The sequence below is a fragment of the Oncorhynchus mykiss genome, chromosome 30 (assembly GCF_057628025.1).
Source record: "Oncorhynchus mykiss isolate SJ-2025 chromosome 30, ASM5762802v1, whole genome shotgun sequence".
Taxonomy (NCBI): Eukaryota; Metazoa; Chordata; class Actinopteri; order Salmoniformes; family Salmonidae; genus Oncorhynchus; species Oncorhynchus mykiss.
In genome coordinates, this window is record NC_143051.1 from 39,238,307 (window position 1) to 39,261,982 (window position 23,676).

Below are 23,676 nucleotides of genomic sequence, written 5' to 3' on the forward strand. Positions count from 1 at the left end.
GGAAGCAGAGGGACACGGTAAGGGAGGGGGTATAAGGAGAGAGAGCAACAGAGAAAGAGAGGGGGGGGGGCTGGCTTGTGTAGAATCAGTTGTTTTTTTCCTCCACTCATTCACTGCATTTTTCCAGACGGCGTGTGCAAACTTAGGCTCCGTACCTCACTGCCTGCCACCCATATCTCTGTCTTTCTCTCTCTGATTCAATTATTAATTCCTTCTGATGCTTTGTGGATGCAAATCAGGGATATTCCAGCCTCTGAATCCAACCCTCCTGTCCGTGCCTCTTCTCCTCTTATCCCTGTCTCAGCTGCACTCTTCTCCGATTCCTATCCATTAGAAATGTGGTGCTCTGTGGTTCTGGTTGTCTGTGGATTCTCTGCTTTGGTCCAGGGTAGGTCTGCCTCTCTATCTACTCTCTCTGACTACATTGAAAGAATAGAGTTACAAAGCCAGAGGGAAAGACTAGGAAAATATCACTGTAAAGGAGGAGAGGACGAATGAGAAGTGTCGGTGTATTTTTGTGTGAGTTTGTTGTGTTCGGTCAGTGTTTGTGCTCTTGTTTTATGTTTGTCTGCGTGTACATGCCTACCTGTGTGCATAGTTAATACAGTAGTCTACATCTGTTATTCAGAGCCTGATGTGACGTGGTGCTCAATGTAAAATACATGTTTATCGCAGGGACAGACATAAAAAGAAAGAGAGTCGGTTTATAAATTGAGAGAGATGGGGATAAATGCTTTACTAGGGAAGGATTTTATGCTGCAATCGTAAATGTAAAAACCTTGATCCCTCACTCTCCCCCCTCTATTTTCTCTGTTGACAGAAAGTGCAGTATTTATAGGATTGAACCAGCAGGGAACAGACAACTGTCAGTGGTGTTCACGTCAATTGAATGGTGTCATTTCAATTGAACACCATTATAGATCTGGTTCGATCTTGCTCCCTTGTTATGCTGTTATGGACATGTTTCTGTAGTAGAGAGAGTAGATGCGCTGTAAGCAGAGGAAGAGATAGGTTACTAAGGGAAATTAAAGGTATTACTACAGTATATCAGAGGCTGCTTACCCTGGAATTAGATAAAGAGACAGTGAACTTTCCTCTCAGTGCAAAATCGTAAATAATTTCCAGACCGCAACCTTTTGTAGAGATTCTTGATACTTTCCCGGTGATACCCGATTCTCCTTTGGCTATTGACACACAGTGGTAAAGGATAATAGCGACAGCTAGAAGTACACAGACCACTGAAAGCGCTCTTAACGTCCATTTGTACACCAAATGGATCTGAAACGACACACAACAGCAACACACATATCGGGAGAACATAACAACTACGGTTATGGGCCTATGAGGTTAAAAGCTAACAGCAAATACAGCTGCCAAAACCATTCACAACAGCTAGAAGCTGCCAAAAGATGCTAAGTCGACCTCAAAAAATATTTAATACCCACAGACTTGAGTTAGAAGCATACACAGCAGTAATACATCATAACGCACGTTCTAATGCAGTGCAAGATGGTGGTCCTACAGTAGTTGAATGCACAGGAGGCTACTGAGGGGAGGACGGCTCATAATAATGGCTGGAATGGAGTCAATGGAATCAAACTGATGGAAACCATGTTTGATGTGTTCGATACCATTCCATGAATTCCATTCCCACCATTACGTTCAGCTCGTCCTCCTAATTTGAGTAATAAAACAGAAACGCATCGAAGATATAATCGTCAGTAAAATTCTACATTTCTAAATGAGTCACGCAACACTTTCTTGAAACAAATCCTTAGCCTGCCTTATTTAATGATTCACACTACATACATTTTTAGTGCTTCAGGGGTTTTACACAAAACTGCTTTATTATTCATTAATTAGGTGTGCTTGCTGAAAGCAAAGCACAACTTTAGAAACTGTTCATACTTATTATTATTCTCCTTCCGCTCCCATAAAAGCTACCAATACCAAAACAACTTTACAACGTGCAGGCTGACTGTCCGCAGTGTGCTTGAAAGAAACTTGTTGATACTACCAATACTTTTCACACCACAACAACATTTGCATCCCAATGCATTTCAATGGCCATGCATTTCAATGGCCACAACGTAAAAGTTTGCATCGTTCAAACTTTAAAATGCGCTGACCAGCCTGGAATGGTGTGCTTGTCAACAGCTTTTTGATACAATTTACACTTTTTGAACTATAACTGTTTCAAATGTGCATAAAAGCTCAATAAGCTTGAATGGGAAGTATTTGGATACGCAAACGTTAAAGCTACCAACACCAAAACTACTTTATAGCATGCAGACTGGTCCTGGTACTGTTGCTTGAAAAAAACATTTCGATACTAATGAGACTTTTCCCACTACAATCATATTTGCATAAATCTAAATGCATTTCAGGAGCCATAGACTTGAATGGGAAAAATTCCGGTTCGCTACTACAGTAGTCTTCAACCGTTTAAGCTAGAAATGCCATTCAAACTTTAAAATGTGCAGACCAGTCTGGAATAGGTTACTTGTATGCAGCTTTTTGATACCTTTTATTTCTGTCACCTCTCTTCTGAAATCCCCTGCTCTCCTTTTCCTTCCATCTCCCTCTCCTCCGTTCTTCTCTCAGTGTCGGTGCAGGGCCCTCACCAGAGGACCCTGTTGAAGAACCTACTGAAGGACTACAATCGTATGGAGAGGCCGGTGGGCAACGATTCACACTCCCTCACCGTCTTCTTCTCTATCAGTCTGATGCAGATCATGGATGTGGTAGGGATCAATGTTCAGATTACATTTACGTTATTTTATCGGTCTGCGCCTTCGGCAATACCTGTGCCCACCTGCCTGTCTGTAAAAGTAAATCATCCACTGCACCTATTTATTTTTAAATTTTTTATACACAATTCTTTGAGTTAAGTCTCTCAATATACACTAGGTCCTCAGAATAAGAATTTACTTAAAAAAGGTTCACATCTTACAGGATGAGAAGAATCAGGTCGTCACCACTAACATCTGGCTTCGGATGGTAAGCACGGCACAGCTTCAAGTAAGAGTATACAGCTGTCGAAGTCAGAGTAAATGTATCTCAGGGGACCTTCTGTTATACACTGAGTGAACAAAACATTAAGGACACCTGCTCTTGACATGACATAGACTGACCAGGTGAATCCAGGTGAAATAAGGTGATCCCTTATTGAGGTCACTTGTTAAATCAACTTCAATCAGTGTAGATGAAGGTGAGGAGAGGATTTTTAAGATTTGAGACATGGATTGTGTATGTGTGCCATTCAGACGGTGATTGGGCAAGACACAAGATTTAAGTGCCTTTGAACGTGGTATGGTAGTAAGTGCCAGGCATACTGGTTTGTATCAAGAACTGCAACGCTGCTGTGTTTTTCATGATCAACAGTTTCCCATCAATATCAAGTGGTCCACCACCCAAAGGATGTCCAGCCAACTTGACACAATTGTGGGAAGCATTGGAGTTAACATAGGTCAGCAGCCCTGTGGAATGCTTTCGACACCTTGTAGAGTCCATGCCCCAATGAATTGAGGTTGTTCCGAGGGCAAAAATAGGGGGTGCAACTCAATATTAGAAAGGTGTCCTTAATGTTTTGTACACTCAGTGTATTTTCTGTTCACGTTGAAATCAATTGCCTTGTCCAATATATCCAGTTTGAGTCTGTCTTCCAGAGCTGGTTTGATCATTATCTTCAGTGGAACCAATCTGAATACCCTGGAGTGAAAAACCTTCGGTTTACAACTGACCAGGTGTGGACGCCAGACATCCTCCTCTATAACAGGTAATACACCCACAGTGCCTTGCGAAAGTATTCGGCCCCCTTGAACTTTGCGACCTTTTGCCACATTTCAGGCTTCAAACATAAAGATATAAAACTGTATTTTTTTGTGAAGAATCAACAACAAGTGGGACACAATCATGAAGTGGAACGACATTTATTGGATATTTCAAACTTTTTTAACAAATCAAAAACTGAAAAATTGGGCGTGCAAAATTATTCAGCCCCTTTACTTTCAGTGCAGCAAACTCTCTCCAGAAGTTCAGTGAGGATCTCTGAATGATCCAATGTTGACCTAAATGACTAATGATGATAAATACAATCCACCTGTGTGTAATCAAGTCTCCGTATAAATGCACCTGCACTGTGATAGTCTCAGAGGTCCGTTAAAAGCGCAGAGAGCATCATGAAGAACAAGGAACACACCAGGCAGGTCCGAGATACTGTTGTGAAGAAGTTTAAAGCCGGATTTGGATACAAAAAGATTTCCCAAGCTTTAAACATCCCAAGGAGCACTGTGCAAGCGATAATATTGAAATGGAAGGAGTATCAGACCACTGCAAATCTACCAAGACCTGGCCGTCCCTCTAAACTTTCAACTCGTACAAGGAGAAGACTGATCAGAGATGCAGCCAAGAGGCCCATGATCACTCTGGATGAACTGCAGAGATCTACAGCTGAGGTGGGAGACTCTGTCCATAGGACAACAATCAGTCGTATATTGCACAAATCTGGCCTTTATGGAAGAGTGGCAAGAAGAAAGCCATTTCTTAAAGATATCCATAAAAAGTGTCATTTAAAGTTTGCCACAAGCCACCTGGGAGACACACCAAACATGTGGAAGAAGGTGCTCTGGTCAGATGAAACCAAAATTGAACTTTTTGGCAACAATGCAAAACGTTATGTTTGGCGTAAAAGCAACACAGCTGAACACACCATCCCCACTGTCAAACATGGTGGTGGCAGCATCATGGTTTGGGCCTGCTTTTCTTCAGCAGGGACAGGGAAGATGGTTAAAATTGATGGGAAGATGGATGGAGCCAAATACAGGACCATTCTGGAAGAAAACCTGATGAGTCTGCAAAAGACCTGAGACTGGGACGGAGATTTGTCTTCCAACAAGACAATGATCCAAAACATAAAGCAAATTCTACAATGGAATGGTTCAAAAATAAACATATCCAGGTGTTAGAATGGCCAAGTCAAAGTCCAGACCTGAATCCAATCGAGAATCTGTGGAAAGAACTGAAAACTGCTGTTCACAAATGCTCTCCATCCAACCTCACTGAGCTCGAGCTGATTTGCAAGGAGGAATGGGAAAAAATGTCAGTCTTTCGATGTGCAAAACTGATAGAGACATACCCCAAGCGACTTACAGCTGTAATCGCAGCAAAAGGTGGCGCTACAAAGTATTAACTTAAGGGGGCTGAATAATTTTGCACGCCCAATTTTTCAGTTTTTGATTTGTTAAAAAAGTTTGAAATATCCAATAAATGTCGTTCCACTTCATGATTGTGTCCCACTTGTTGTTGATTCTTCACAAAAAAATACAGTTTTATATCTTTATGTTTGAAGCCTGAAATGTGGCAAAAGGTCGCAAAGTTCAAGGGGGCCGAATACTTTCGCAAGGCACTGTATAGCCATATCACGTCGTCATGCATCACATTTACATGCATGCGTTTTCTGCTTTAAACACTACAGTTTAGAGATCGATCCACCCTTTCCTCTCTCCTTTCTCAGTGCAGACGATGACTTTGACTCTACCTTTAAGACCAATGTGCTGGTTAACTCCAGTGGCTTCGCAGAGTATCTCCCTCCAGGTGAGTCTCTTTTTCTCTTTCCCACTCTGTTTTTTTTTATATATATATATTATGTATATATATATATATATATTATGTGTATATATATATATATATATATATATATATATATATATATATATATATATATATATATATATATATATATATACACACAGTTGAAGTCGGAAGTTTACATACACTTAGGTTGGAGTCATTAAAACTCGTTTTTCAACCACTCCACAAATTTCTTGTTAACAAACTATAGTTTTGGTAAATTGGTTAGGACATCTACTTTGTGCATGACACAAGTAATTTTACCAACAATTGTTTACAGACAGATTCATTCACTTCTAATTCACTGTATCACAATTTCAGTGGGTCAGAAGTTTACATACACTAAGCTGACTGTGCCTTTAAAAAGCTTGGAAAATTCCAGAAAATTATGTCATGGCTTTAAAAGCTTCTGATTGGCTAATTGACATATTTTGAGTCAATTGGAGGTGTACCTGTGGATGTATTTCAAGGCCTACCTTCAAACTCAGTGCCTCTTTCCTTGACATCATGGGGAAATCAAAAGAAATCACCCAAGACCTCAGAAAGAAAATTGTAGACCTCCACAAGTCTGGTTCATCCTTGGGAGCAATTTCCAAATGCCTAAAGGTACCACGTTCATCTGTATAAACAATAGTACGCAAGTATAAACACCATGGGACCACGCAGCCGTCATACCGCTCAGGAAGGACACGCATTCTGTCTCCTAGAGATTAACGTAATTTGGTGCGAAAAGTGCAAATCAATCCCAGAACAACAGCAAAGGATCTTGTGAAGATGCTGGAGGAAACAGGTACAAAAGTATCTATATCCACAGTAAAACGAGTCCTATATCGGCATAACCTGAAAGGCCGCTCAGCAAGGAATAAGTCACTGCTCCAAAACCGCCATAAAAAAAAGCCACTGCACATGGGGACAAAGATCGTACTTTTTGGAGAAATGTCCTCTGGTCTGATGAAACAAAAATATAACTGTTTGGCCATAATGACCATCGTTGTGTTTGGAGAAAAAAGGGGGAGGCTTGCAAGCCGAAGAACACCATCCCAATCGTGAAGCACGGGGGTGGCAGCATCATGTTGTGGGGAAGCTTTGCTGCAAGAGGGACTGGAGCACTTAACAAAATAGATGGCTTCATGAGGGAGGAAAACAATGTGGACATATTGAAGCAACATCTCAAGACATCAGTCAGGAAGTTAAAGCTTGGTCGCAAATGGGTCTTCCAAATGGACAATGACCCCAAGCATACTTCCAAAGTTGTGGCAAAATAGCTTAATGACAACAAAGTCAAGGTAGGCCATCACAAAACCCTGACCTCAATCCCATAGAACATTTGTGGGCAGAACTGAAAAAGCGTGTGCGAGCAAGGAGGCCTACAAACCTGACTCAGTTACACCAGCTCTGTCAGGAGGAATGAGCCAAAATTCACCCAACTTATTGTGGGAAGCTTGTGGAAGGCTACCAAAAACGTTTCACCCAAGTTAAACATTTTAAAGGCAATGCTACCAAATACGAATTAATTGTATGTAAACTTCTGACCAACTGGGAATGTGATGAAAGAAATAGAAGCTGAAATAAATCCTTCTCTCAACAATTATTCTGACATTTCACATTCTTCAAATAAAGTGGTGATCCTAACTGACCTAATACAGTGGATTTTTACTTGGATTAAATGTCAGGAATTGTGAAAAACTGAGTTTAAATGTATTTGGCTAAGGTGTATGTGAACTTCTGATTTCAACTGCCTATATATATATATTCAACTGCCTATATATATATATATATATATATACACTGCTCAAGAAAATAAAGGGAACACTTAAACAACACAATGCAACTCCAAGTCAATCACACTTCTGTGAAATCAAACTGTCCACTTAGGAAGCAACACTGATTGACAATAAATTTCACATGCTGTTGTGCAAATGGAATAGAGGTGGAACAGGTGGAAATTATAGGCAATTAGCAAGACACCCCCAACAAAGGAGTGGTTCTGCAGGTGATAACCACAGACCACTTCTCAGTTCCTATGCTTCCTGGCTGATGTTTTGGTCACTTCTGAATGCTGGCGGTGCTTTCACTCTAGTGATAGCATGAGGCGGAGTCTACAACTCACACAAGTGGCTCAGGTAGTGCAGCTCATCCAGGATGACACATCAATGTGAGCTGTGGCAAGAAGGTTGGCTGTGTCTGTCAGCGTAGTGTCCAGAGCATGGAGGCGCTACCAGGAGACAGGCCAGTACATCAGGAGACATGGAGGAGGCCGCAGGAGGGCAACAACCCAGCAGCAGGACCGCTACCTCCGCCTTTGTGCATGTGTCTGCTCAAACGGTCAGAAACAGACTCCATGAGGGTGGTAGAGGGCCCAACGTCCACAGGTGGGGGTTGTGCTTACAGCCCAACCCCGTGCAGGACGTTTGGCATTTGCCAGAGAACACCAAGATTGGCAAATTCGCCACTGGCGCCCTGTGGTCTATAAAAACGTGGTCAGATGAAGCAAATGCCAAACTACAGGAATGTTTTGCTATCACAGTCTGGAACATGTTCCGGGATTCTTCCGATGGCATTGAGGAGTACACCACATCAGTCACTGGCTTTATCAATAGGTGCATTGAGGACATCGTCCCCACAGTGACTGTACGTACATACCACAACCAGAAGCCATGGATTACAGGCAATATTCGCACTGAGCTAAAGGGTAGAGCTGCCGCTTTCTAGGTGCGAGATTCTAACCCGGAAGCTTACAAGAAATCCTGCTATGCCCTGCGACGAACCATCAAACAGGGCTAAAATTGAATCATACTACACCGGCTCCGACGCTCGTTTTATGTGGCAGGGCTTGCAAACTATTACAGACTACAAATGGAAGCACAGCCACGAGCTGCCCAGTGACACGAGCCTACCAGACGAGCTAAACCATTTCTATGCTCGCTTCGAGGAAAGCAACACTGAGGCATGCATGAGAGCATCAGCTGTTCCGGACGACTGTGCGAACACACTCTCAGTAGCCGACATGAGTAAGACCTTTAAACAGGTCAACATACACAAGGCTGCGGGGCCACACGGATTAGCAGGACGCTCCGGGCATGTGCTGACCAACTGGCAGGTGTCAGGCACATTGGCTAACCGGGCTATCTGCATTGTGTCCCGCCACCCGCCAACCCCTCTTTTACAATACTGCTACTCTCTGTTCATCATATATGCATAGTCACTTTAACCATATCTACATGTACATACCACCTTAATCAGCCTGACTAACTGGTGTCTATGTAGCCTGGCTACTTTTACCGCCTCGCTTCTGTATATAGCCTGTTTTTTTTTACTGTTGTTTTATTTCTTTACTTACCTATTGTTCACCTAATACCTTTTTTTGCACTATTGGTTAGAGCCTGTAAGTAAGCATTTCACTGTAAGGTCTACTACACCTGTTGTATTCGGCGCACGTGACAAATAAACTTTGATTTGATGGCGGCCAGTCAGAAAGTCCAGGACTCAATTGCACAGGGCGGGGTTGAGACCTAGGGTCACCAGCTTGATTATGAGCTTGGAGGGTACTATGGTGTTGAATGTTGAGCTGTAGTCAATGAACAGCATTCTTACATAGGTATTCCTCTTGTCCAGATGGGATAGGGCAGTGTGCAGTGTGATGGCGATTGCATCGTCTGTGGACCTGTCGGTATGCAAACTGAAGTGGGTCTAGGGTGGCCGGTCAGGTGGAGGTGATATGATCCTTGACTAGCCTCTCAAAGCACTTCATGATGACCGAAATGAGTGCTATGGGGAGGTTGTCGTTTAGTTCAGTTATCTTTGCCTTCTTGGGTACAGGAACAATGGTGGCCATCTTGAAGCATGTGGGGACAGCAGACTGGGATAGGGAGCGATTGAATATGTCTGTAAACACACCAGCCAGCTGGTCTGCGCATGGTCTGAGGACACGGTTAGGGATGCTGTCTGGGCCAGCAGCCCTGTGAGGGTTAACACATTTAAATGTTTTACTCACGTTGGCCATGGAGGAGAGGGAGGGGGTGGGGTGCAGTACTTGTAAGCAGGCCGCGACGGTGGCACTGTATTATCCTCAAAGCGGGAAAAGCAGGCGTTCAGTTTGTCTGGAAGCGTGACGTTGGTGTCCGTGACGTGGCTGGTTTTCTTTTTGTAGTCCGTGATTTCCTGTGGCATACATCTTGTGTCTGAGCCGTTGAATTGCAACTCCACTTTGTCCCTGTACCGGCATTTCGCTTGTTTGATTGCCTTGCGGAGGGAATAACTACACTGTTTATATTCAGCCATATTCCCAGACCTCATTCCATGGTGAAATGCGGTGGTTCGCACTTTCAGTTTTGCGCGAATGCCACCATCGATCCACGGTTTCTGGTTAGGGTAGGTTTTAATAGTCACAGTGGGTCCACATCTCCAATATACTTCTTTATAAACTCACTTACTGAGTCAGCATATAGATTGACGTTGTTCTCTGAGGCTGACTGGACTATATCCCAGTCCGCGTGATCAAAACAATCTTGAAGCGTGGATTCTGATTGGTCAGACCAGCACTGAATGGTTCAAGTCACTGGTACATCCTGTTTGAGTTTCTGCCTATAAGACAGTAGAAGCAAGATGACGTAGTGGTGGGATTTGCGCAAGGGAGGGCATGCATCACGGAAGTTAGAGTAGCAGTGATCGAGTGCATTACCTCCGCGAGTAGAGCAATCAATATGCTGATAGAATTTAGGTAGCCTGGTTCTCAAATTTGCTTTGTTAATATCCCCAGCTACAATAAATGCAGTCTCAGGATATATGGTCTCCAGTTTACATAGAGTCCAGTGAAGTTCCTTGAGGGCCGTCTTGGTGTCTGCTTGAGGGGGAATGTACAAAGCTGTGACGATAACTGACGAGAATTCTCTTGGGAGGTAATATGGCCGGCATTTGATTGTAAGGAATTCTAGTTCGGATGAGAAGAAGGACTTGAATTCCTGTATGTTGTTACGATTACACCATGAGACGTTAATTATGACACATACACCCCCACCCTTCCTCTTCCCAGAGAGGTGTTCATTTCTGTTGGTGCGATGCATGGAGAAGCCCGGTGGCTGAACCGATTTCGACAACATATCCCGAGAGCCATGTTTCCGTGAAACATATAATGTTACAATCTCTGATGTCTCTCTGGAAGGCAACCCTTGCTCGAATTTCATCTACCTTGTTGTCAAGAGACTGGACATTGGCGAGTAGTATACTTGGGAGCGGTGGGGGAAGTGCACATCTATGGAATCTGACCAGGAGGCCGCTCTGTCTGCCCCTTTTGCGGTGCTGTTGTTTTGGGTTGGTTTCTGGGATTAGATCCATTGTCCTGGGTGGTGGTCAAACAGAGAATCCGCTTCGGAAAAGTTGTATTCCTGGTTGTAATGTTGGTAAATTGACATCGCTCTTATATCCAATAGTTCTTCCCAGCTCTATGTAATAAGACTTAAAATTTCCTGGAGTAACAATGTAAGAAATAATACATAAAAAAAATAAAAATACTATATAGTTTCCTAAGGACTCGAAGAGAGGCGACCATCTCTGTCGGCGCCATCTTGCGGAGATGGCGCCGACATCACTGTATTTCACTGTAAGGTCTACCTACACCTGCTGTATTTGGCATGTGACAATTACAATTTGATTTGATTTAGTTGGAACAAAAACTTGCAGTACTCTAGTAACAGGGTTGCTTACCCCTGCCCTACATAGTGCACTACTTTTGACCAGACCCCAAAAGTAGTGCACTATAAAGGAAATAGGCTGCCGTTTGGGACAAACACTAAGGGAAAGGAAGGAAATAGGTTTTTGAAGGCTGGGGTGATCCATCTTGTTTCCTGTGTAGAGATTGTTTTTCAAGGGAGTTTTAAGATATATTTTTCGACAAGTTGCAGTTTGAGGATATTTTGTGTCAAGGAATGTTGCTTGTCGGATCAGCTTTTAGAGTAACCTAATTGTTAGCTTAGAGGACCTGTTACAGGGCTGCAGGAGAGCAGTGAATTGAAAATGGAGGTAAGTGTAGCTTTTAGCTAATCAGTTTAGTTTTAGGTTTAATGAATTTAGAGAAAATAATGAGTTATTACAATGGCCTTGCCACAGAGCAAAGAGGTGCAGTTGTAAGTAAATTGCATGAGTTTTGGAGAGTTGTAAGTTGTGTTTTGGACTGTTCATTGTTGACAATTTCCTTGTCACATGCCTTTATGGCTCAGCGGGAAACTATAAATCAAATCAAATTGTATTTGTCACTTGCGCTGAATACAACAAGTGTAGACCTTACCGTGAAATGCTTACTTACAAGCCCTGAACCAACAATGCAGAGGTTTTTTTTGTAAGTAAGAAAATATTTGCTAAAAAAATAAAAAGTTAAATAAACAAAATTACATAAAAAAATAATTAACAATAACAGGGGGTACAGGATCGAGTCAATGTGCGGGGGTGCAGATTAGTCGAGGTAATATGTACATGTAGGTAGGGGTAAAGTGACTATGTATAGATAATAAACAGCGAGTAGCAGCAACAGAATAAAAAAGGGGGTCAATGCAAATAGTCTGGATAGCCAATTGATTAACTGTTCAGCTGTCTTATGGCTTGGGGATAGAAGCTATTAAGGAGCCTTTTGGACCTAGATGTGGTGCTACAGTACCACTTTCTGTGCGGTAGCATAGAGAACAGTCCATGACTTGGGTGGCCAGAGTCTTTGACAATTTTTAGGGCCTTCCTCTGACACCGCTTTGTATAGAGGTCCTGAATGGCAGGAAGCTTTGCCGTACGCACTACCCTCTGTAGCGCCTTGCGGTCGGATGCCGAGCAGTTGCCACACCAAGCGGTGATGCGGTCGGATGCTGAACAGTTGCCATACCAAGCAGAGTATGCAATTGAGATTCTCCCAATGAGTACTGTATAGTTCAGGAGAAAGGGGATATATTGGGAGGCACCCAGAGAGAGCCATATATATTGGTACGCACCCAGAGAGTGCCATCTAACCACTAGGTTACCTGGGGCGACAGGTAGCCTAGTGGTTAGAGCATTGGGCCAGTAACCCAAAGGTTGCTGGATATAATTGCCGAGCTGACAAGGTAAAAAATCTGTCATTTTGCCCCTGAACAAGACAGTTAACCCACTGTTCCCCGGTAGGCCGTCATTGTCATTAAGAATTTGTTCTTAACTGACTTGCCTAGTTAAATTACATTTATTAAAAACATAGAAAGAGAAAATACTGATCTCTACCCTGGAGATGACATTATGTGTGATTTCCCCCCCCAAATAAATCTTGTATTAGACATTTTATGTTTATGTGATGACTACGTTTTATAATCAATACTGGATTTAATTTAGTATTGGTTTGATCGTCAACTTCTGGTTGCATTTTCGGAAAATCAGCTAACCCATTCAAATTGCTTTTCTAACCACCTGGCTGTCCCTTATTTGCATGACTTGTGTCTCATAATTAATGTTTTTGAGTGCTGTTTGGCTACTATGGCATTGTGGTTTTGTGCTCTACTGGAAAACTCAATAGGATTGATTTGTCATTTCAGTAATTGCTTTGCTTAAGTTTGCCAGCAATCTAAACTGTGTAGTACTTGGTGTGTCATCTCTGTGTTTCCCCCTGTGTGCATCAATAATGTAGTACTTTGTGTGTGTTTCTGTATAATGAAAATGTTGACTGCAGAGTAGAGATCAGTGTCACTCTCTATATCGCACTATATTTCCGTTCTCCTGAAGTGTACTCATTGGGAGAATATCGCATCCTCTCTCCTCACCTAATTTTCAAAACCCATTGGATGAGAAAGCCAGAGGTCCCGCCCATCTGACCTTCTCCTCCAATGGGTTTTGAGAAGGAGGCGAGGAGAGAGGACCCGAGGAGTGTGCAATTGAGATTCTCCCCCTCACTACTTCCCAAAAATCTTAAAGTATTAGATTGGTGGAGAAAGTCGAGCAAGCCAGGACCGTCTCCTAAAGTTGATTCAGCTGCGGGATCGGGGCACCACCAGTACAGAGCTTGCTCAGGAATGGCAGCAGGGAGGTGTGAGTGCCTCTGCACGCACAGTGAGGCAAAGTCTTTTGGAGGATGGCCTGGTGTCAAGAAGGGCAGCAAAGAAGCCACTTCTCTCCAGGAAAAACATCAGGGACAGACTGATATTCTGCAAAAGGTACAGGGATTGGACTGCTGAGGACTGGGGTAAAGTAATTTTCTCTGATGAATCCCCTTTCCGATTGCTTGGGGCATCCGGAAAAAAGCTTGTTCGGAGAAGACAAGGTGAGCGCTACCATCAGTCCTGTGTCATGCCAACAGTAAAGCATCCTGAGACCATTCATGTGTGGGGTTGCTTCTCAGCCAAGGGAGTGGGCTCACTCACAATTTTGCCTAAGAACACAGCCATGAATAAAGAATGGTACCAACACATCCTCTGAGAGCAACTTCTCCCAACCATCCAGGAACAGTTTGGGGACTTTTCCAGCATAATGGAGCACTTTGCCATAAGGCAAAAGTGATAACTAAGTGGCCGGGGAACATAACCTCGATATTTTGGGTCCATGGCCAGGAAACTCCCCAGACCTTAATCCCATTGAGAACTTGTGGTCAATCCTCAAGAGGCGGGTGGACAAACAAAAACCCACAAATTCTGACAAACCCATCAGTGTGGCCCAGAAGTTAATTGACAGCATGCCAGGGCGGATTGCAGAGGTCTTGAAGAAGAAGGGTCAACACTGCAAATATTGACTCTTTGCATCAACTTCATTTAATTGTCAATAAAAGCCTTTGACACTTATGAAATGCTTGTAATTATACTTCAGTATTCCATTTTAACATCTAACAAAAATATCTAAAGACACTGAAGCAGCAAACTTTGTGGAAATTAAAATTTGTGCCATTCTCAAAACTTTTGGCCACGACTGTATATGCATAGTACATATTTTCTTAAAGAGTATATGTGGACAAAAAGTAAAATGTCTCTCATTCTCTTCAAATCGCCCTGTGCACGGGAAAGTGTCTATATTTCTTATACTTCACTCTTGCCTCCCTTTTAATCAATCTCTTTCCACGTCTGTTAGGGATTTTCATGAGCACATGTAACGTGGACGTACGTTGGTTCCCCTTCGACATCCAAAAGTGTGAGATGAAGTTTGGCTCGTGGACGTACGATGGCTGGCTGATGGACCTACAAATGAATGAGGCCGACATCTCCGGGTACATGTCCAACGGGGAGTGGGACCTAGTGGGTCAGTGGGGTTGGAATTGCCCTCCTAAATTTCTGTTATCAATTTCTCAACTTCATTGTCAACTCAACTTCAACTTTTATAAAAAAAATATTTATTCTCTCCTTTACTCTTTTTTTACTCTCTCAAGGAGTGCCAGGTACTCGTAGCGAGGTGTTCTATGACTGTTGTAAGGAGCCCTACCCTGACGTGACGTTCGTTGTAACCATCCGCCGGCGCACTCTCTACTACGCTCTAAACTTGCTCATCCCCTGTGTGCTGCTATCCTCCATGACCCTGCTCATCTTCCTACTGCCTGCCGACTCTGGAGAGAAGATCTCTCTGGGTGAGCAGAGAGGAGAACATGATCCAAGAGTGATAGAATAGACTAACCTTATTTTTTCTAGAAGGAACACAGAGAGGAGAGGATGAGAGGATGGTGGACAGCAGCATGGAGAGGAGGAAATGCATTAGAAAGTATAGGGCGGAAATAAGAAAAGGACGTGGGGGAATAATGGTGACGGGGAAGAAAAGATGACAGGAGAGGGAGAGTAGATTGATTCTAGAAAAAAACAACTAAAAAAGTGGAGGAAAACAAAGAAGACCTAGAAGAACTTTGGGGATGTGAAACATTTTAACCTAATTTGAGGCTGCATTACGCTGCATTGTATTACACACCACAGCCAATTAACATATTGATGTAATTAAGCCCAGGAATTGATTAGGGAGTGAGAGCATACACACAGCCTTCTAGGAATTCAGCTTGACACCAGGTTTTAAGGAATTAAGTGCCAAGATACAATATAGCCTGGTATCAGCCAGGCTGTACAACACAAGCTATGTACCGAATACCTATCGTAGTGTGGAGAGGCTGTTTTCTTAACTCTAAATCGAGTCTCATGATAAGGGTAGAAATGCTCCCAGTTTTGTGCTTTGGCACCGATTGGTTATTACCCCCCAAAAAATGACCCGAGGGGCATTAAAAACTCTTGCTATTTGGATTTGAAAACAAGCAGTTGTAAAGCAAGGGGTCAGCGCTCACAGCCTATTTGTGTGTGGGGGTGTTACAGCGAGAGAGATGTAGGAGTGGAACAAACCAGTGTAAAAGCACAGCAACCTTCATTATTGAGGCTCTATCTGCATCCCAAATGGCATCTCATTACCTTTATAGTCTACTACTTTTGACCAGGGCTCTGGTCAAAAGAAGTGCACTGTATGGGGAATAGGGTGGCATTTGAAACGCATTGATTGTGCCAACAACATCAAAGGAGCCTCCCCAGCCGCTCACGTAAGGAAGACTTGGGAGTTTGGTATCAACCAGGCTAGCCAAGATAAGCATATTGCTTAAATGAAAGCCACTGTCCATTTCTTACTTTGACATTCCTAAAAGTGATTTTCTGATTTCCTCTCAACCCTTGAAGGGACATTCGTTTTTTTTATCTATAGAGCGAACAGGACTGACTCACTTGACAGACGTTTGTTTTATCGGCTTGCTTCTGGACGGTACCAGTTATGCCAAGAAAGCACTTGTAAAATGTGGGTTTAAAAAAAAAGTGGGACAGAGGTAATGGGAGGAGATGAAGATTCAATCTGATGAATGAAGATGGAGAAGGGAGGGAGTTGGGGGGGGACAGAGACAGCTGGGGCAGATGGATTGCTAATATAGGGTAAGCATATGTGTGGGTTAGAAGTAAGGCTTTACTAAGGGCAATTGAAGAATAGGAATGTAGTAAAGTAATTTCACTTTGGGTACATTACTCTGTCACACTTTGCAATTTGCATCAGATCGAACCAAATCGAATCATAGTCAATTGAAATGAATAACCATTGGCTTGATTGGTAGAGACCATAAAGTATTTGTCAAACGAGATGCCTATAAGAAAGTTTATCTTTACAAATGTGGATTTCTGTAGGCTTGTCCGGGATCAAAACTGAGGCACTGATGTTAATAAATGTGTGAGAAGCGTGGGGAAGTAGTGTGTGTTATAGTTGCACTGAGTATTTCAAAACCCAAGAGCCTAGTCAGTTATGGAGATGGTGCTCAGCATCCACTCACTGTTTTATACATTTTTAATATCTTCCGCTCTCTTTTCAGGTATCACTGTGCTGCTCTCTCTCACTGTCTTCATGTTGCTGGTGGCAGAGATCATGCCAGCCACTTCAGATTCCATCCCTCTCATAGGTGTGTGTTCTTATATGCGTGTTAGAGTCTAGAATGTGTGTGTACGTGCACTTGAAATAATTGTCCCAAATGTTTGTCAGGCCCTGGTGATCTAACCATCTGGTTGTCCTTAAATGTAATTGGCTAAATAAATCTGAAAAATTCGCTGCTGGAAATTATGTACGGTGAGCTCCCTGTAGCCAGACAGATGGCTACTAAAACACAAATGCAGTCCACTGAAGCCCAAGAAAAATGCCAAGTCATGATCAGCAAGAACCACTGTTAGCATTGTTATTACAAATGGCTTCCTCTCTCTACTCTAATTGTTTTGTCTCGTTCCTCCTTTTTTGCCCACCTTTCAGGACAGTACTTTGCCAGTACTATGATCATTGTTGGGATGTCAGTCATAGCTACAACGGTGGTGCTGCAGTATCATCACCATGACCCAAACGGAGGACAGATGCCCAAATGGGTAAGGCCAGAGCTCATGCAGTCTACTCCAGCCAAAGACAGTTACATTTTAGTCATTTAGCAGACGCTCTTATCCAGAAAAACTTACAGGAGCAATTAGGGTTAAGTGCCTTGCTCAAGGGCAAAGACAGATTTTTTTTACCTAGTCGGCTCAGGGATTCGAACCAGAGACCTTTTGGTTACTGGCCCAACGCTCTTAACCGCTAGCCTACCACCAGTCATTACAAACTATTTAGCATTTCCCGTTGGAAAACACGTCACGCTTCGCTCTATGCGCTCACCTGCCAATCCCTCCGTGGCTGGTCTCCTGGTATATCACAATGCTACAGTTTTTCCCGTTACGGTTAATGCTAACAAGCCAACTATTTTTGTTTGCCACCCTCCTTTGGTATAGCCATTTCCTCTTTGCTGCAGCTAGCAAAACACTTACGGTTCGTTCTTGAATTGCAGTGGCATTTTGGGCATGGCATTTTGGAATAATTTTTCTAGATTTGTATTTTATTTCAAATGTATTTGGGTACATCTTCCCATTGTAAATCAACTAATGTGGTAGCTTAATGACTTTAAATCATTTGTACCACTATAATAACACTACCACCAGTAGGAGTAGTAACAACGATGATGTAACACCATTGACAAATTTGAGGTAATTGAGGATTTTCTTAAATGGAGGCCACAGATGCTCAAATCCAAGGTCATTAACCCTTAAATGTTGTTACCAAAGTAATATGATTAATAATTTTTCTTCATTTAAATTGAGTAACACCAATAACGCTTTGTATTTAGACACACCAAATGATCAATGGAGTCCTCAAATGTAAGACATTAAAGGGAGGGAATGCTTAAGGTCCATTTATATCTTTGTAATGAGTGTTTTACAAGCAGGTAACATTGACATAACATTTTTAAACTTTACGTTTATTTACTTTCTAGCATTCTAAATAATCGATAGATATCTCTAAATCTCAAAAACATGTCACTACAACTATACTCATCACTAGTGGGACAAGCCAATTTGCTTTAAACAATTTGCTTCAAACAATGTATAAACATACATTTTTATGCAGTATAAAGAACTTGCAGTGAGGTTTATCATTGATAAACAGTTCAATTAAAAAACAGAATGATGTGATGTGCAACTATTTGTCATTTTAAAGCGTTTTTCTTTTTATGGTCGCAAAGGTGTAAGGCGCAAATCAAAAATGCCTGATGCAATACCTGCCGCCATGCTACCTTCTACCCCTTAATTGCTACCCTCTTTATCTGCCCTTCACTCCAACTGTAGTAGACTATTCTTTCAATGCCTCTTTCTATAGTTTTCTCCATCTTTTCATCCTTCAATCTCTAATTTTCACATCCCTCTGTATTTGTCCTTCTAAACTACTTATACTAACAAATCACTATACATCTCCTCACTCCTTTGCAGTCTGTCCAAGTTCAGATCAACAGTACCATACCTTTCGGTTGGACCCAATAATACATTGGGTCTGTAGGCTTGTGCCTGACGTAGATTCTAGATCTCAGTCTCTCACTTTGTGCAATACTTTGAAGCTTTTCCAAATGCATCTCTCAGCTTCCCCTGTTTGGCAGCTACAGCATTTACAGATTTATTGATGTCATCAACTCAGAGAATGGGTTTAGTGAAGGAGAATGGATGGGTTGAAGATGCTTTATAGATTGGTGCAATCTGCAAGGTCTTCCCACTGATAAATGGCCCACTTTGGGTAGTCAGCTGGCCAATTAGCAACATAAATGATGGGGGTTCAGAGAAGGGCATCGAACGGCAATGTTAATAATTGCACAACAACAACAGACACTATAGAGGCCCACAGTGGAGGTGTCATAATACCCATAAAACCTAGCGGTCAAATGGGGAAATGATTCCAATCATTTTTCCGCCATTCATTTTTCCAATTGGGAATTTTAGAAACACTTAAAATAAGGGCTGTGTTTCATGTAGGCTTACCCTGGCGTTTTGATAATCATGTAAATCTCTCTCGGAGTTGACTTTTATCAATATATTCACGGCTCTATTTACTCTCAGATTCGAAAATGCTATTTAGCGTCAAAGTACAGTGCATTCGGAAAGTATTCAGACCACTTCACTTTTTCCACATTTTGTTACGTTACAGCCTTATTCTAAAATGGACTAAAATAAAAATCAATCATCAATCTACACACAATACCCCACAATGACAAAGTGAAAACCGGACTCTCAGACCATGAGAAACAAGATTCTCTGGTCTGATGAAACCAAAATGGAAGTCTTTTGCCTGAATGCTAATCTTCACGTCTGGAGGAAACCTAGCACCATCCCTATGATGAAGCATGGTGGTGGCAGACTCATTCTGTGTGGATGTTTTTCCGCAGCAGGGACTGGGAGACTAGTCAGGTTTGAGGGAAAAATGAATCGCAATGTACAGAGAGATCATTGATGAAAACCTGCTCCACAGCGCTTAGGACCTCAGATTGGGGTAAAGGTTCACATTCCAATAGGAGAACTACCCTAAGCACACAGCTAAGACAATGCAAGTGGCTTCAGGACAAGTCTCTGAATGTCCTTGAGTGGCCAAGCCAGAGTCCGGACTTGAACCTGATCGAACATCTCTGGAGAGACCTGAAAAAAGCTGTGCAGCGACCCTCCCCATCCAACCTGACCGAGCTTGAGAGGATCTGCAGAGAAGAATAGGAGAAATTCCCGACATACAGATGTGCCAAGCTTGTAGCGTCATACCCAAGAAGACTTGGGCTGTTATCGCTGCCAGAGGTGCTTCAACAAAGTACTGAGTAAAGGGTCTGAATACATATATTTACCGTTTTTTATTGTCTAAAATCCTGTTTTTACCCTGTCATTATGGGGTATTGTGTGTATACTGATTAAATTGTGTTTTTTCTCATCAATTTTAGAATAACGCTGTAACGTAACAAACTTTGGAAAAAGTGAAGGGGTCTGAATACTTCCCGAATGCACTGTAGACATCATGCAATACTACAAATTCTAACAAGCTCCTGCACATCATCTCAATCCGACACTTTTGCTAACAGGTAGTGTGTCAATTTAAAACTTGCACCAGACAATTCACAGAATTGTCAATTTAAAGAAATGTAGCCAATTGAATCATTATTACATTTAGATAGTTAAACCAAGATAGCAGTGCAGACCAGAAGCAGTGGACTTGTGTGTGTTTGTGTCCTCAAAAGTTGCAGTGGGCAGATGATCTGCTGTAACTCATTCAGAACGAAGATCGTCATTTCGTCTTTTTTTCCCTAGCCTCTCTCCACTTGTGGAAGTATTATATGCACATTGATAGCTTGCTAGAAAACGTCTTCACCAACTGATTTAACATGCGAGGAGAAATTGCTAGTGAAATGATCAAGCGATGAAGAGCAAGTGAATGGAGAGAATTACATGCCAAAGTATTACTTTGAAGTTTTGTGATTGGTTCACCCAAGTGAGCGTCATCCCAAAGCTGGGACTTGTTGAACGTCCCGGTTTTCACAGAGCCGTAGGCAGAATTTTTAAAGAAAATACCTCAACAATGACTATTTCTCTTGGCGGGTTTTAATGTACAACATTTTTGACCCCCTACTGCTTTCAGATATAAAGAAAAGACGGTATAAAGTCAGGTTTTTGTCTAGATATAAAAGGGATAAAAGACACCTAAGGGGGAGACAAATGGCGGTGTCTAACTTTAATTCCATGGTTAGAATTTAAATGAAGCTTTATATAAAGGTTTCCTGCCTTAGGTGATTTTCTCATTCTTGTGCTCATGAAAGTAGCGTTGAATACAAAAGGTCAAGTTGAACATACCAGCATCTGCACACACCACCCACTGAGTCAAACTTTTACCAGCTGAAAGGTTTTCCCCTAGTGTATTGTCAAGTGCACTACCCTTTTTAGGTGTAGGTGTATTCCTCACTAGATGTGTTTACCTCCCTTGCTATGAGTGTACAAAACATTAAGAACACCTTCCTAATATTGAGTTGAAGTGGATTTAACAAGTGACATCAATACCGGATCATAGCTTACACCTGGTCAGTCTGTCATGGAAAGAGCAGGTGTTCTCAATGTTTTGTACACTCAGTGTATATTATAACACCCTTCTCTGATTGATTCTCCTTTCAGGTTAATGTGGTCCTACTGCAGTGGGTAGCATGGTTCCTACGTATGAAGCGCCCAGGGGAGAGTGATGACCCAGAGCGACCACCCTGCGCCCCCCACCTACGGCGCTGCTCCTCAAGCTCCCAGAGCGGTAGCATCGCTAACCCTCCAGACCCCACACTCCACCAACTCCACCCCCAGAACCTGGTCCCTCTCCAGGCTGGCCCCCAGCACTTGGGTCATCCCCATCTTCACACCCAGTCCAGCGCCAACAACAATGGAAACCTGCTCTACATTGGCTTCCAGAATCTGGACGACCCCCCACTGCTCCCAGATCACATCCAGAATTACAGCATCTCGGCCGGGCCTCCTCGAGTAGCAGGCAGTCCCCCTCCCCATCTGCCCCCTCCATTCTGCAGCCCTCCGCCACCCCCCACCCCCAACGCGGACACCGTGGGCTGCCCTAGCACCATTTCCAGTGGCGGAGTTTTCGGAATGGGGGGTGGAGGACAGTACTCAGCAGGGCGTATAGGCGACCCCCAGCTCCAGGCTATTCTGGAGGAAGTGCGTTACATGGCGGACCGCTTCCGTGAGCAGGATGAGACGGAGAGCGTGGCCGACCAGTGGAAGTTTGCGGCAGCAGTCATCGACCGGCTCTGCCTGGTGGCCTTCAGTGTGTTCAACATCATCTGCACCATCGCCATCCTCATGTCCGCTCCCAACTTTGTGGAGGCCGCCTCCAAGGACTTCTTCTGAGGAAGAATAGGATGGGGCAGAGGAGGAGGAGATATTAAGAGTGAGAGGAGAAGTAGGGGAGAAAGAGCAGGATGTGGAATGATTTGGGGCTCAGTCTAAGAGGGCTATTGTCGGGCACAACAGACTCTCGTGTCAAGATGAGGGGGGTTCTTTGGAGATGTCTAAAGTACATCTCAAGATGGTCTATTGAAGTCTATCAAGGACCTCTGATGAAATGGAACAGGATGGGGAGGGATGAGTTTATGGGAGAAGACTAAAAAAAGGCATGGTTCAAGGACTGTAGAGGGTGAAGTCAATTGTATTGAACTATAAGGCTTTCTCAAAGACCTATAAGAAGTGAAGGTGAGCAGGATGGGCAATAAGAAAAGTGGAATATGGGATAATTCAACCTGAGATTGGGAAGATTGCAGTCCCTACAGAGAGAAACAGAGAGGAACATACAGATATATAGGGCTGTTTGATTTACTGGCAGAGAGAAGATAACCCTTCACTCTCAAGTCCCAGAAAAGGCAAAGAAAGACGGCATCATTTACTGAAAGGGGGGACCGGGAAGGAGGGGGAGAGACTGACTTTTACAAGGAGAGACAACAAGGAATGAGTGTGTGAACAGACAGAGGTATTCTATGGTGACAGCGAAGGAGGGAAGGTCCAACAAACTAAACTGGGCAGTGTTAATGTGAACACTTAGATCTCCAGGATAAAACAGAAGAACACATCAGATGAGAGGAATAAAAATAATCTCATCTTTCATTCTGTCTCGTTTGTTTCATGGGCATCAAATTGCAAGGTCTTAAATAACATGGGGTATTTTTCGATCGATTGAAGCACTAAATGAAGCCCCACTTCCTTCCCCAGGCCTGATCTGTCAGTGGGTTGCCAGTGTCTACCAATCTCCTTCAGTGTGCAGGGCTGCTTGTGATTGGGCAACTGCATTAGTGCGTAATCATCAGTGTAATTGTCAGTAATTGTGTTACAGTGGAGGGTTGATCCAATAATGACCCATCAAAAAGTCACTTAATAGAATTTGGCAGGTCCTAATAGAGAAGGCTCATCTCATTGGCTCCAAAGTGAAAGCTTAAAAGGAAAATACCACTCAAAAACTTTTAAGTGGTCTTTTGGTATTATCTTTAATTAGTCTACTGTTGACATATGCAAAACATTTTGAGACTGTCAGCAGTCAAGTTTTGAAGATATAGGATTTTCAAGAAGCAATGTCACATCATCATGATGTGGCAAGTGACACTTTGCTTCTTGAAAGTCCAATATGTTGAAAAGTCGACTGCTGACATGCAAAAACATTCGTTGCTGTATTAACAGTAGAAAACAATACCATAATATAGTTTGAGTATTT

General features: G+C 42.8%; 1 protein-coding gene across 2 annotated transcripts; it reads left to right on the forward strand.

Moving 5' to 3' along the window:
* The first annotated feature begins 8 nt into the window (after window positions 1–8).
* LOC110513412 (neuronal acetylcholine receptor subunit alpha-7-like) lies at window positions 9–23,075 on the forward strand. Of its 2 annotated transcripts, none has more exons than XM_036971524.2 (10): window positions 9–388; window positions 2,605–2,744; window positions 2,956–3,000; window positions 3,669–3,778; window positions 5,516–5,595; window positions 14,692–14,859; window positions 14,987–15,181; window positions 16,931–17,017; window positions 17,359–17,468; window positions 21,594–23,075. In XM_036971524.2, the coding sequence occupies exons 1-10, from the start codon at window positions 229–231 to the stop codon at window positions 22,323–22,325; spliced, it is 1,827 nt and encodes a 608-aa protein (XP_036827419.1). In that variant the 5' UTR covers window positions 9–228; the 3' UTR covers window positions 22,326–23,075. The 2 variants fall into 2 exon arrangements, with proteins under 2 accessions (XP_036827419.1, XP_090084385.1); XM_090228259.1 differs by having other exon boundaries at window positions 108–388; window positions 14,692–14,827.
* The last annotated feature ends 601 nt before the right edge of the window (window positions 23,076–23,676 follow it).